The sequence below is a fragment of the Gymnoscopelus microlampas genome, assembly GCF_963454915.1.
Source record: "Gymnoscopelus microlampas genome assembly, chromosome: 4".
In the NCBI taxonomy this organism is placed as follows: Eukaryota; Metazoa; Chordata; class Actinopteri; order Myctophiformes; family Myctophidae; genus Gymnoscopelus; species Gymnoscopelus microlampas.
This window is the reverse complement of record NC_139941.1, coordinates 60756988-60772353: the sequence shown is the minus strand read 5'-3', so window position 1 is coordinate 60772353 and position 15366 is coordinate 60756988. Positions and strand designations below refer to the sequence as shown.

General features: G+C 42.4%; 2 protein-coding genes across 5 annotated transcripts in view; both read left to right on the top strand.

The window, feature by feature from the left end:
* Positions 1-12096, top strand: LOC311043409 (N-alpha-acetyltransferase 20-like). Of its 4 annotated transcripts, none has more exons than XM_084054642.1 (8): positions 1-316; positions 1313-1442; positions 2082-2241; positions 4196-4481; positions 5395-5566; positions 6512-6736; positions 7270-7491; positions 10833-12096. In XM_084054642.1, exons 1-8 carry the CDS (start codon positions 200-202, stop codon positions 11105-11107), a joined length of 1587 nt encoding a protein of 528 aa, XP_083910768.1. In that variant the 5' UTR covers positions 1-199; the 3' UTR covers positions 11108-12096. The 4 variants fall into 4 exon arrangements, with proteins under 4 accessions (XP_083910768.1, XP_083910769.1, XP_083910770.1 ...); XM_084054643.1 differs by lacking the exon at positions 10833-12096 and adding an exon at positions 8177-8263; XM_084054644.1 differs by lacking the exons at positions 1-316; positions 1313-1442; positions 2082-2241 and adding an exon at positions 3635-3890.
* A 476-nt stretch (positions 12097-12572) lies between these two features.
* LOC311044224 (superkiller complex protein 3-like) overlaps positions 12573-15366 on the top strand; it is a 33932-nt gene continuing 31138 nt past the window's right edge. Inside the window, exons 1-3 of the mRNA XM_084055667.1 lie at positions 12573-12626; positions 14297-14397; positions 14884-15027. Coding sequence (XP_083911793.1) covers positions 14308-14397; positions 14884-15027 — 234 coding nt within the window. The 5' untranslated portion in view covers positions 12573-12626; positions 14297-14307. The remainder of the gene's footprint in view (positions 12627-14296; positions 14398-14883; positions 15028-15366) is intronic.

Below are 15366 nucleotides of genomic sequence, written 5' to 3'. Positions count from 1 at the left end.
AGAATATCTCAGTACAGTGTTGGACGTTTCACTACAGAGTTACTGCTGAGTTAGAATAGAAAGTGTGTTTATGTTTACATTCTGATTTCTGAAGTTTAAGAGTAGATCAGAAAATATAACATTAGCCCCGGGACGTGATGACAGACAGAGTATAGCAGCTTTAGCATGAACTGTTGTTGTAGTGTTGAAAGGTATAGTGATGTATCTGGTGTTTACTTTGATTGTACTGACACAAAGTTATTATGGCCAGGTTATTTGTCACAATGATTCCACCACCAACAGACCCAACATTGTTCTGGTGATGTCTGATGCTTTTGTAAGTATCTATCTCTCCTCATAACTTTAAATTATGTTGTTTTGCTACTAGTATAGTCTCGCGTAGCCAGACCCCACAGAAAATGAAAAACAGCGACCTCTGCTTTTCTGATATTCTGTGGAGTCTGGCAGGAGTATAATGTTAGACTAGAGCGCAGGGAAACACCGGTTTCATGTCTGCCTATAGCGCATCACTTCCGGTTGGTGCGACCATGTTTTCATTCCCACTAACAATATTTCTACACGGAACACTAACACCACTTCTCCCAGAGAACATGGATGGTTTTGGTTATAAGCCCACTTGTTTCTATGATGAAAGAGTAATTTAAAATGTGAATATCTTTCCGTGGTTTTGTCCGCTCCGAGGACGCTATTGTTAAATTAGTTTCGGCTAGTTTCGAGGGGGGGAGGGTGGATCATGGTGGATGGACACGTGAATCCCGCCCACTACATTTGATTGGGTAAAGCGCGGCCCACTTCCTGATCTGAAGGCACGCCCACTTTTAGCCAATGCGCACTGGTTAGGACGAACCGCTCCGACAGATTCCACCGCAGGTCGGAATCTGTTCTTGAGAGATTACTACTAGTATGAAGTGGAAAAAATATGCTTTTCTGTTTCCTTTTGATTGATTGATTGATTGATTGAATACTTAATTAGTCAGAATTGTAAACATCACGTGGTACAGTCAGACATTAAAGCTAAAAGGATAACCCAAAAAAGTCCTGGGGACTTGTTTCCATTGTGGTCCTATGTATTCAATCCATCAACATAGCATACAAAAAACAACACAATAATAAATGTCATCATCAATTACGAACACTTATTATGTACAAAAGATATTTAAAACAAAAAAACTTTTACCTCCCCTTTTGTTCTCCTGCATGCAACCGTACTAGAGCAGGCTGCAGTATTCTTTGACATATTTTGTATAGTAAATATGTAATAACATTAGCATTCATACCATATGATATTTCTTTCTTTCTTTGTTAAATGAAGGATGGGCGACTAAGCTTTGATCCTGGCAGTAGAGTGGTGCAGTTGCCATACATCCAGTACCTCAGAGAGCGTGGCACCACCTTCACTAATGCCTACACCAACTCCCCTATCTGCTGCCCCTCCAGAGCAGGTACAGTATATAGGATAAGGGTTCTCAACCTGTTCAGGCCGTAACCCCCCCAAAATATATAATATTTCAACTGGTATTTCAACTGAGAACCCCCCAAAATAATCATATTTCAACTGGTATTTCAACTGGGGACCCCCCAAAATAATCATATTTCAACTGAGGACCCCCCTAAAATAATCATATTTCAACTGTGGACCCCCACCCTTACAAGCACTTGGTCCTGTGGGAATCAAATTTAGTTTGACTCGGTTCCACATATAAACATTGTGAAAATAGCCGATCTACAAGCTCACAACGCCTCGCAGTGGGAGGCGGGGGTCCCGAACCCCTGTTTGGGAACCACTGCAGTAGGACAGGCCAGGGCTTCACCCATACAACCTTGTTGGCATATAATGAGCTGTTCCTCTCTTTTTACGTAATGGAAGATTTGAGAGATCTTTATTTTTGTAATCTTCCCTTGTCATTCTGTAAAGATTTTTTAAAATTCTTTTTTAGTGTGGCTCGATCTGCTGCCTTCAATCAGAGAATTATTGATAACTTAATTCACCATTTACCTTGTTATTGTCAAAAGATGATGTCTGATTCTCGTATTATTTGTCAAACACTAGTAGCAGTGTATACGGTATTTGTTCTTCTTAGCAATGTGGAGCGGCCAGTTTGTTCACCTGACTCAGTCGTGGAACAATTACAAATGCCTGGACGCCAACGCCACCACTTGGATGGACGTGTTGGAGGAGAATGGTTATCGCACCCAGAGCATGGGCAAGCTGGACTACACCTCAGGGAGTCACTCTGTAAGGTAGGTATTCGTCACAATCAGAATCCGTTTATTGGCCAGGTATGTAGGGCTGTCACGATTATGACATTTTACTTGACGATTAATTGTCATTCAAATGATTGCAATTTTAACAATTTAATTGTGTGGCTTTTAGGCCTGCACGAGGGCAGGTATGGTAAAAACTAAGAAATGACTGTCAACATCCGACATCAAAAATCTAAAATAAATAATGTATTATGCCCAAAATACGCTAGGGGCCCTATTTTCGCCGGTGCCTCACCCATTATCCCTAAACTTCTTTGCCATTTTGTACTATTTTCAAATAGTTCAACTAGCCGATGTACATCGATACGTTGTGAGCTTGTAGATTGGCTATTTGAACTATTTGAAAATGTTTTTAAAAATAGTACAAAATGGCAAAGAAGTTTAGGGATAAAGGGTAAGGCACCGGCGAAAATAGGGCCCCATATTTAATATCCCAAAACAGGGATCAATTATTAATCGATTAGCTTATTAAATGATCGATTATTATTTTATAATAAATTAAATGGATGAGTGTGCGACCACACGATAGTGTGTGGTCACACATTGTGTTTCCATACATAAATGTCTGGAATAACAACCATGTCGGTTGTTATTCACACATTTCCACTTCTCCACGTGGACTCTTGTTCTCATGTGACCTTTTTCCAGTTTGTCTTCTCTGTGTCTATTTATACTTGTGTGAGTGTGTGTGTGTGTGGGGGTGTTTTTGCATGCGTGTATGTGTGTTTGTGTTCATGTTTATGTGTGCTGGGGGGCGGGTGTTTATTTTCATAAGTGGTGTGTGTGGTGGTGTTGGTTTGTTGTTGCCATGTGTTAGTGGGTGTGGTATGTAAGTGTTTGCACGTCGTGGCAATAGTGGGTTCATGCAGTGCCAGAGAAGACTGCAGTTTCAGCACAAACAACAGCAGTCTCAGGCTTTAGGAATAGGGTTAGGCTTAAAGTGTTAAAGTTGGGTTAAGGTCACATACATTGTACCCTCTACGAAAGGGTAGGTTGGTCCTCCCTCTCTGAGAGAAGAAATAGGCACTGGTATCAGTTTATTTTTTAAGGCTATTGATGGGAAAGTACCATTGCTATTAGAATGGAAAAAAGCACTTATCAGACCCGCTCAAGTGACTGGCTTACACTTGAGGTTCCACCTGTTCAGAACTTAACTGGGGAAATCTGCTTTCTGCTTTGACGCTCCCATTTCATGGAACACTCTACAACTCACGCTAAAAATGAATGACCCAATATCCTATGGACAATTTAATCACCTGCTCTTAAATCTCCCTACCTCACAATGTAATTGTTTTTAACTTACAAATGTTCTGTATGGTTTTATTGTTGTTTGTGTGTTTTATAATTGTATGTGCCTCAATTGTTGATTTTTTTGTGTGTATGTAATCTCGACAGCATTGCAAATGAGGGTGAACCTCAATGCTCTTTTCGAGAATAAATAAAGGTTTCGTTTCGGACAGGCTTTCCGAATACGTTTTTTTCTTCTTCCGGACAGTCAGGAGTCAGGACATCTGGGGGTCTGAGAAAAAGTTCTGAGACTGGCCATCAGAAGTTCTGAATGACGTCAATATCACCTCCCTTTCCGAAAACTTTGGAAAGAGCACGTATTGCGCTTTAGGGTTAAGGTAGGCTCCTAGGAACGTGGTGCCTAGTAGTGCAGATATACAAGCTCATAGCACGGCACCGAGTGCCGCGCTATGAGCTTGTAGATCTGCTATTTTTAAAAAATCTTGAAAATGTGTGCATTTTTAACTCAAACATTTGCTTCTGGGGGTCCCTGGCACAAAACATTGTCAGATGGTGGTCCGCGGCCAAATGTATATCAATTTAGGGGTCCTTGGCATGCAAAAGGTTGAAAACCACTGTCCTACTCAGTTGTGTACATTCATGTTTGTTTGTCTGTTTGTCTGTATGACCATCCTCCTCCCAGTAATCGAGTCGAGGCCTGGACGCGAGACGTTGGCTTCCTGCTGCGCCAAGAGGGCAGGCCTGTGACGCAGCTCGTGGGCAACGCGTCCACGGTGAGGGTCATGACCAAAGACTGGGAGACCACAGACAGAGCCACGCAGTGGATCCACCGCGCCGCAGCCGCATCTCAGCGCCAGCCCTTCGCCCACTACCTGGGCCTCAACCTGCCGCACACCTACAGAACCGACTCCCTGGGTCCCACTGCGGGCGGATCCACGTTTCGCACTTCCCCATATTGGCTTAAAAAGGTGTGTTCTGAGGTGTCGATGGCCTAGTGGTTAAGGCCTAATACCAAATATAGGCTCTAATGCAGCTGACAGTGAGTCGCGGGTTTGATTCCCGAGCCCGACGAGCTTTGCTGCGTGTCACTCCCTGTGTCTCTCTCCATGTTTCCTGTCATTCTCAACTGTACTATTCAATAAAAGGCAGAAAACTGAGAAAAGCCGCCCAAAAAAGAAGGTAACACTTTACTTAAAGGTCGGGTGTATAATGCATTATAATCGCGTTTATAATGCATTATAATGCGATTATAAGGCATTATAAAAAAGAAGGTGTACAAATGTAACCAAATGGACCTGTGATTAACACTCAGTATTTTTACTGTGTGCTCTTTTTGGAACTTTGCTGTTTTCGAAATTTCTAATTGCTTCTTAACTCATTGAGTGCCCAAATTATTATCTATTTCTGGCCATTATGATTTTAATTTTTTAATTTTTTCAAAGTAAAAAAAAAGTGCTTAGGAAGCGAGATACAGCCTTTTTAAGTTATAAGTTAAACAAGGAGTGGATGGAGCTGTAAATCTTCAGATAATGATATCTTGGGTTCAAAAAAAAAAAAAGTTGAGTTTTTTTCTATTTTTTTCAAAAACACGTGAAACACGTTAATGGCACGTTGCACCATAGCGCTAAAACACGTGAAACACGTTAATGGCACTCAATGAGTTAAAAAGAAAAAAAAAAGAGTTTTGTTCCATTTAGTTAAGAAAGTCTTCCTATGCATTTAAATTATCCACATAGACTGGGCAAGCGGAGGGTCAACCAGAATAGGGATGCTAGGGTTCATGTGGTTCAAATATACAGTAGCTCAGGAGGGATTCTTAGTACCGTTTTTATTAGGATTACATTAACATGTTGAACCTGATCCTTACGTTTGCCTACACAGGTGTCCTCTGATCTCATCTCTGTTCCCAAATGGCTGCCCGTGTCAGCCATGCACCCTGTCGACTACTATACCTCTTTTACCAAGAACTGTACTGGAGACTTCACCGAGGAGGAGATCAGAAACATCCGGGCGTTCTATTATGCCATGTGTGCTGAAACGGACGCCATGCTAGGTGAGTGGACGAGTGGTTTGTTAGTGTGAGTAAATGAAAAGGACACTTAACACTTTCAACCTGGGGGCATATAGGTGAAAATTGACAAGAATTCGGCATTGGCCGAAAATAGCCGATCTACAAGCTCGCAACGCGTTGTGAGCTGGTAGATCGGCTATTCTCTCGCAAAGATATATAGTGTAGAACCCTTGGGAATCCGGTCAGCTAAGTATAGGATCCATGGGAAGCACGAGTGTGCACGAGTGTGCACGAGTGTGTCTACAAACACTCTTTGAAAAGATCTCCAGCACTCGCTTGGTCCTTTTAGGATCTCTTATTTATTGTGTAGCCCCAGCAGCAGATCACACACGGACGTCTCGGCCAACAGCCTGCCTCACTCTGATTCACGCTGAGGAAGGCCGTTGGCTGAAACGTCCGTGTGTGATCTGAACCATGCACCCGATTGATTGATTGATTGAAATTTGTATTAGGCAAAAGAATGTAAAACAACACAGTTACATTTATAATGCTTTTGTCTAAAAGGTCCGGCCAAAAAAGTCCTTGCGGACTTGTTTCCGTTGGGGTCCTTGAATTAATTTCATAGACATATATAGTAGCAACCAAACAGTTCAAAAATCAACATAAAAATACATAGGAAAAAAAATACCACTATGTACAAAAAAAAGCATGAGAAAATAAAAAATATATACAAAAAAAAGGGGGAAAAAGGATGAGAAAATAAAAATTATATACAAAAAAAAAAAGCATGAGGAAATAAAAAATATGTACAAAAAGGGGGGGGGGTCGATCACGTGAACTGTGAACCATTCAACTGACGATTGCTCGCATTCTCTTTTTCCAAGTTATCCTGTCTAAAAACACACCTTCATTCAGTAAAATGTCTTCACTGTGTCTCTGTCTCTGTCACCTTGTGTCTTCTCGCTCTTATGTTTTTCTTTCCCCCAGGTCAGGTCATTTCAGCTCTCAGAGACGCCGGGATTCTGAACAACTCCGTTGTGATCTTCACGGCCGACCACGGAGACCTGGCCATGGAGCACCGGCAGTACTACAAGATGTCCATGTTTGAGGGCAGTTCCCATGTGCCCCTTCTCATCATGGGCCCTGGACTGATGTCCGGCCTGCTGGCAAACCAGCCCGTGTCCCTGGTTGACCTCTATCCCACTATACTGGGTGAGAAAGCACAAGAACAAACAAAATGACCAAGGCACACCAATGGGCAAGTAAAAAAAATCATTCATAGCGAAAATAGCCGATCTGCAAGATTGCAACGTGTCGCATCGTGACAAGTCGTGAGCTTATAGATCTGCTATTTTTGCTATTGTTGAAAACGTACATAAAATCTTGAATAAAAATAACTAAATAAATACATATTACATTTTTTATATTCTCCTATAATGACATGCCCCAAATACAAAGCCAGGTTGAAATTGGTTAAAATATTTGTCTTTTAGGGTATAGAATGTGCCTCTATATTGGGAAATGAGTGCGCACAAAGTACTGAAATAGTAAATTAAAATAAATATAATTTAAATAATAATAATTTATAACTACTTTAGTAGTACACAAAAATTCACTTTTTGTATAGTTTATTATAAATGATATTGCAATAACAATGTGTGGTTGTCACAAACACAACTCCCAAGCCACACCTGGACTTGTCGGACGTTTTTGGTTCTGATGCAATGACCCATTGTCTCTTGTAGAGGTCGCAGGCATCTCAGCTCCAGGTGACCTCAGCGGTTACTCCCTCCTTCCCCTGCTGTCTGCGTCCAGGACCACCTCTCACCAGAATCCTCCTCATCCAGACTGGGTTCTGAGTGAATACCACGGCTGTAATGTCAACGCCTCCACGTACATGCTGAGAACTGCTCGGTGGAAGTACATCGCATATGGTGACGGCCTGAGTATCCCTCCACAGCTCTTTGGTATGTTCCTGTAGGGGTCGGATGGATCATTCACCCCCCCCCCCCCCCCCCGTCCGTCCGTCCGTCCGTCCGTCCGTCTCCCACCACTAGTCTTAAAAACTCACCTCTTAAGACCCCACCTTGTACCCTAGCATTCCGATGTCATTTACAATTTAGACATTTGGCACTCTTATCCAGAGCAGCTTACAAATGGCAAGATCAAAATAAACAGCATGCAAGGTGCCTGGTCGTCGGTCGACCATCTGGCCAAGACCAACACCTGGGTGTCGGTGCGGTGCAGAGGAGTCAGGCTGCTATCCAGGCCTCCTCATCTTTTTTTTTTTTTACTGCATATACAAATATATTTTACTTTAAACAGAATAAAACGTTCTGAAACGCTGGGCAGATCAGCATCAAATGTCTTGTGTATACTGCCAGTAGGTTACAGAAGTACCTCCATACAATTCTTTCACATTATGTTTTATACATTTTTAACTTTTATAAATTATGGAAGTCAATGTTGGCTCGCATTGGGCTACAACCTTGCCCAATTTTGGAGTCACACGTCATGATGATGTCATAGATAACTGAGGTCATAGATCACTGATATCACAGGCTGGTTCTAGTTTGTTATATCTTGCAATGTTATCTTGTGTTCTGATTTAGTATACTTATTGTAGTTTTTTTTGCTCTGGTGCTTAACCAGCTTTTTGTCTGAAGTAAATTAGGACAGTACAGCAGCAAGCTAAGATGACAACACTACGACCGTTCACCTGCGATGACCTGTTTAAATTCAACAACATCAACTTGGATCCTTTGACGGAGACGTACGGTATCCCGTTCTACCTCCAGTACCTGGCCCACTGGCCCGAGTACTTCATCGTGGCCGAGGCCCCGGGCGGCGAACTGATGGGTTACATCATCGGCAAGGCGGAGGGCTCGGTGGCCAGGGAGGAGTGGCACGGCCACGTCACCGCTCTCTCCGTGGCCCCCGAGTTCAGGAGGCTGGGCGTGGCGGCCAAGCTCATGGACATGTTGGAGGAGATTTCGGAGAGGAAAGGCGCGTTCTTCGTGGACCTGTTTGTGCGAGTGTCCAACCAGGTAGCGGTGAACATGTACAAACGGCTGGGCTACAGCGTCTACAGGACGGTGGTAGGGTACTACAAGGAATGCAACGGAGAGCCCGACGAGGACGCCTATGACATGAGGAAGGCCTTGTCCAGAGACACGAGAAAGAAGTCGATCATTCCGCTGACTCACCCTGTCAGAGCAGAAGATCTATAATACCAATAGACCGGTGGTTCTCAAACTTTTTCATGTCAAGGACCCCCGAAATGATATGTATTTGGCTGCGGACCCCCCGCCATCTCAAATATTTTTGCCAGGGATTTTTATCCCTTTTATATTTTCGAATAGCCAAAGTATAAACTATGGTTAAAATGATTGTGACGCTATATTAACTACTTTTACTGGGGACCCCCTGGTACCCCATCAAGGACCCCTGGGGGTCCCCGGACCCCACTTTGAGAACCAATGTAACCAATGCCAATTATTGAAGTGTAAAAAATTGCAATCAAAATGTGAAAGTCCAAAGCTAGGATAATTGGATAATTGATTTAATGTAATTTTTTGTTGGGGGGAAAGGTAGCCTGGGAAGCATACCTTTTCGGGTCTATGATCCGGTCGGGAGCGGAAGTAACCCTACGTCACCAGGCGCGTCATCCGCGTCATTAGGTGGCCGGAACAGCAAATCCGGTTAGACTTCCCCCCAAAATAGGTCCGTCCGCAGGCCTACCTAATAAAATCCTTGATGCGGCATAGTTTAGCTTATTTTTTAAATATAAATGTGAGTGTACTTTCCGGAAACTATTTAGCGTCTGTCTACCTTTCTTATCCCACGGGGAAATTCTATTCCATTTAAATAGGGATTGGGGAAACAAACAGGGGGAACCAAAACAAAGAGGCTCCGCCAAACCGGAACGACATATTCCGGAAAGAGGAATTGCTTTTTTTAAATTTTTAGTAGACCTGGCCTAGACCGGATCATATGGGCCATTAATAACGAATACCAGGCTTTCCTCCGAGGTGGAAAGACTGGTGACACGAGGTTAGGGAAAAGGGCTTATGAGAACCCGTAAGAGGGCGCAGTTACTCAAGGTGGCCACAGGAGGGAAGTAAAGAAGTACAGACTATACGGCACATTCAGCCATATAAATGCAAGGTAGTACAAGCTTGGACTATTGACTGCAAAAGTGAAGGACATTTTAATTGATCATCTTAAGGATGTTGATTGTAATTTGGAGAATATTAATTTCAACTGCTTGGGGCGTTCATTGAGTTGAATACAGCTGTGCTGCTTTTATTCCTTAAAGGGAATTTTGGACCACGGTTTTCTTACCTTTTCTATGACGTTATGATATCTTAGGATGAATGGTACAGTAGAAAAATGTCATAACTCCATCCCTTCGCGTATTTTAATAGCTTTTTTTTTTTTGTGAGATCTGACGTTCATAGTGACAGAACACTGTAAAAAAACAAACAAAAAAAATAAAAAAACAGAAGTCTCACTAACCGAGATCGAAATCTCGAGATTTCAATCTCGTTTAGCGAGACTTTTTTTTTTTTGCAGTGTTCTGTCACTATGAACGTCAGATCTCACCAAAAAAAACAAAAAAAAAGCTATTAAAATACGCGATCTAGCGCAAGGCCTATTGGTTCACGTTTTAAGCTGTGGCGGACCCGGGATGGAGTTATGACATTTTTCTACTGTACCATTCATCCTAAGATATCATAACGTCATAGAAAAGGCAAGAAAACCTTAGTCCAAAATTCTCCTTTAACGATGAGGAACAAATGTGCAGACCGAGAACACTGGTACCAACCTAAACTGGATTACTTCTCCCCTTTTTTTGGTTAAAAGGACTGAGGAATGGATAGAGGAAGCTAAAACTTTGAATCACGACAGCACAGAAATGTGACTTAGATGCAGGGGTGGACTGACCATCAAGACTAGTCCCAGTGGGCTGGTCTGGCTGTTGCCTGGTAGAGAGTTTTTTTGTGTGTGTTTTTGTCCTCGGCTTACAGAGTGGAGAGAAGGACCATAAACTACAAAATGATTAACGGCATCAGCCCACTAGTTGGTCTCTCATTACTCAACAACACAAACATTTGATGTATTGTTGCTTGAGTAAAATGTTGCCTGTTCATAATGAAAATGGTTAAAACTGCACCGCCCCTCTCAAATCTTCAGTTTCTGTGACCTACTGTCACTGCAGTGATGAGGGTACAGTCACACAAGCGGGTGTAGCCATTAAACCTGTCTCTTTTCAGTCACTGATTCATGCTTCCTCTCTCATTTTCAGACCTAACGTTGGACAAGGGAGAACTTCACGACGTCGTGCTCAAGTTCCCTGACGCCTGGGCTCATCTGGACTGGCAACTGCGTAGCATTCTAGACTATCCAAACGTTTCCAAAGCTGTTCACCTCTACAACAGACAGCAGTTTACCTCCTGGCGCCAGAGTCTGGGAACCAACTACAGCCGGGCCATCGCCAACCTCAGGTGGCACGTGGACTGGCAGAAAGATCCGTCAGACAATGAGAGAGCTATTGAGGAGTGGCTGAAGGATTCATTGTGATGTACTGTACTGTAGCAGTGTTTACAACAGGGTGGGCAACTTTGATGATGGAGAGGGCCACTATATTTCCACACTCACTCCAGAGGGCCACATTGCATATACTGTCAGACACCTCTTACAGTATCTCCGTATTTTAACTTTTTTTGTAAATTATTGCTGTACTTCACCATTCACACAAAAATTGCAAAAATAGCCGATCTTGTAGTTCTGCTATTTTTGAATTGGAATCCTGATTTATTTTTTCCATTTCTTTATTGGAATCCTGAAAAGTAAAATTTGTATTTAATTTCAAATGCATTTTTTTTGTTATACTTATGTCAAGTTTTTGACCTTAAATACAAATACATTGGACATAATAAAGACAATTGAATTTTAATACTAGTCATTAAACTACTAATATAGACTGAAGTAATTAAAGCAGGTCATGTTTGGAAATGTAACTGCTGAAATCAATAATATATCAGTATTCGCGGACCTGTTTTTTTTGTGTGGGTTGCGATGTTTTCACCTATAATGAGAACGACATGCGCAATATGGATGTCAGGTTGATAGTGGTTAAGACCCAGGATGTCCTGAAATGCATTAACTGCGACAGTCTGCGAGGCTGCGACGTACTGAGAGATTTTTAAGATTTGACCATTGTGCATATAACCAGTTTGTTTGGACATCCTTCTGAATCGTGACAATCGCGAATTTGTTCCTCCTGTCTTTCACGAACAAGAAAACCGCAGAACCACCAGAACAAGAACCACCAGAGCACCTCTCGTTATATTTTATTAATGTATTTGTACTGATGGGACATCGTCAAGATTGTCCGTCAGGATCAGGATCGCCTCAGAATGTGTTTATAATATTGTTTATAATACGTCTTCTTCAGTAGGTCCAGGTGTGTTTTGAGACACCTTTCACTGGAACTGGAGACCTTCTTGAGACATTCCACTGATTCTTCTCACTGGGACTAAATAGTACTATGATAGTGTTTGTGTCTCTGGTAGGCACAGTCAGTGGTGGTTGTTCCTATTTATGTGTGTTTACAGTGAATCAGACTGGATCTGAATACATTTTTTATGTCTTGTTCTTTATTAAAAAAATATTGATATATTGAAAAAGTGTTATTCTATTTATTGGCTATAATAATAATAATATATGTAATAAGATAATCATTATAACATAATTATTATATGTATTAATAATTACATTGTTTTATTATTATTAGTAGTAGTATTAATATTGTATTGTTATTAACTGATTTTTCAGAACGCCTGCCGTTATCATGCACATTTCTTCAAGGTATTAAATGACAATTGTGGGATTATATATTACTGCACCGAGCTGCACAGAAGGTGGCAGCAATGCACTATTTTACTGCTGCAAAAAGTCAAGAAGAAGAAGATGACATTTATTTTGAAAAGCACGCTTGTACTTCCGTGTCACTCAGCAAAGAAACAAAGTTGCCAACATAACATCACAGTGAATGTATCCAGACTGACTACAGTGACTGGGCTGCAGCTGAAACAAGGTAGATATATCTATCAATACAACTACTAAACTACTAATACATCATTATTGGTTTCAAAACATCTGCTTCTTCTAACGGAAGCCAAGCACTATAGTGACTTTAAAAGGTAGAAAGCTGACGTTAGTGGTGGTTTGTTTTGACCAGCTCTATGTTAACAACTGTCAATGTGTTTGTCAGCTGCTTTGCTACAAAGTGCCACATTATTTTAGTTTGATTGAATACTTTATGAACAGTTTGCAAAGACAAGCACAGGGAAGTACAGTTCAATACAAGGTCTGTTAAGAGGATTTTAAACCCAGCAAAGCACTATGGTTTGTTTCCATTGGGCTTCTTTAATTCATACAGTCACCTACTCTTTCTGGGAACAGCTCATTTTGTGCTACATAACGCAGTAGTTCCCGAACCTTTTCATGTCAAGGACCCCCAAATTGATACCTATGAGCCCACGGACCCCCATTTGTAAAGATATGCCAGGGACCCCCAAAAGGGACAATTTTAAAGCCATATAGCAGTGATTCCGAACCATTCCAATTTCAAGGAAAAAAATGTTAATCTAACTCTGAAAGCGTCCAAATGGAACCACATTTGGTTCCATTTGTACACTCTTAAGAGTTACAGACCCATAAGGGACAATTTGGTTCCTGACTATCAATCATTTGATTGGGGACCCCCTGGAACCCCCTCTGGACCCCCCCCCAACCCCCCCCCCCCAAGGACCCAACTTTGAGAACCACTGAGTCATAACGTACCCTAAGTGACATAATTTAAGGGATATTATTTTTAGCTAGCCAGATTAATACAATATCCACCCATACTCTGCACACTCCGCATTGCTGCTAAGATATTTGCTTTACTGTCTTTCTTCACCTGTTAGTATTGCCAACTTGATTCATTTAATTTGTCTTATTGTATGTTCTTATTTGCATTACATCCAGTATTATCATTATTACTTACTTACTTACGCCTACTACCCCTTCTGGGGTATAGGCCGTCAACAAGCGATCTCCAGGCATCTCTGTCTTGAGCTGTTCTCTCCAGTTGGTTCCAGGTCATCTTCATGGTCTTGGTGTCTGCCTCCAGGTCTCTGCGCCAGGTGTTTCTCGGCCGACCCCTTTTCCGCTTGCCCTGCGGGTTCCATGTTAGGGCTTGTCTGATGATGGTACCTGCGGGCTTTCGCAGGGTGTGGCCTATCCAGCGCCATCTGCGTTTCTTGATCTCTTCTCCTGCGGGCAGCTGGTTTGTTCTCTGCCAGAGTTCGTTGTTGCTGATGGTGTCTGGCCATCGGATGTGGAGGATCTTCCGCAGGCAGCTGTTAATGAAGACTTGTACTTTCTTAGTGGTAGCAGCTGTAGTTCTCCATGTCTCTGCTCCGTATAGGAGGACTGCCTTAACGTTGGTGTTGAAGAATCTGACTTTGGTGTTGGAAGTCAGTTCAGTTGAGCTCCAGATGTTCCGTAGTTGCAAGAATGCTGCACATGCTTTCCTGATTCGTGCTTTAACGTCAGCGTCTGTGCCATTATAACCTTGTTATATTGTAATTGTTGTCTGTGGGACCCGCCACACAACATGTCACTGCTTGTACCTTTTATGAGTGAGAGACAAGCCTCTTGCATCTTGAATCATTATACACAATATGGTTGTAATAATTGTATCCGGTTGGTTTCACACAGATCACCTCAGGATGTCCACTAAAGAAGTGAAAGCAGCTCTGAAGAGTGCCAGGGAGGCCATTAAGAACAAAGAATTCAAAGAGGCTCTTAAACATTGCAAAGTAAGAAACATGAACCCCATGCACCCACCCTGCAGCGTACACATAGGGCAGTGGCTCCCAAACCTGGGGTCCCAAAATGTTTTGGGAGGTCCACTCCCCAGATGATCAGCTTATTGTACAACATTGTTTTCTCACTCAACCGTAAACAAACCAACATACAGTATAAGTGTATACAGGAGTATCTGCACATTTCTAAAGTCACAATTTAAGGACTTTTTGCCAGACCCAGAGGGTCGGCCTACATGAGGCTTTGTCTGTCCCTCTTTCGTCCCTCTTTTGTCCCTCTTTTCCTCTGCACATGAGGCTTTGTCTGTCCCTCTTTCGTCCCTCTTTTGTCCCTCTTTTCCTCTGCACACACGTCATGCGAAGTCCGGCCATTCAGATTTCAACCACTAGGGGTCTGGCAGTTCAGTACTTCATTGGTTCTTCTGGTACCACTATCAGACTAAAAGTTACTGACTGATTTGATATCAACTTCACTTCTAGGCTGTTTTGAAACTTGAGAAGAACAACTATAATGCCTGGGTGTTCATCGGCTTGGCGGCGTGTGAGCTGGACCAGCCAGAGCAGGCTCAGACCGCCTACAGGAAGGCTATCGAACTGGAACCTGAACAGCTGCTGGCATGGCAGGTAAGACCGTAGGCATGTTGTTTAACCACTTAAATCACATGAGCCCTATTCTGGGGGGCGAACATTCAGAGAAAATAGCCGCTTTACAAGTCGAAAATGGCAGATCTACAAGCTCACAACGTGTCGAATTGCAACACATTGTGAGCATGTAGATTTGCTATTTTTGTATAAAAATGTGATGTGGAGGGGGGAAAAGGAGGGTACCAAAGTGCAGACAAAATAGGGTTTAAGTGGCTAAGCGTGGTTGTGCTGCCCTTCCACACTGTGACTAGAAGGCGATGATTCTCTCCACAGTACAGTAGCTCTGTATAATTGCAGCATCATGGCAGGGCCCAGTCA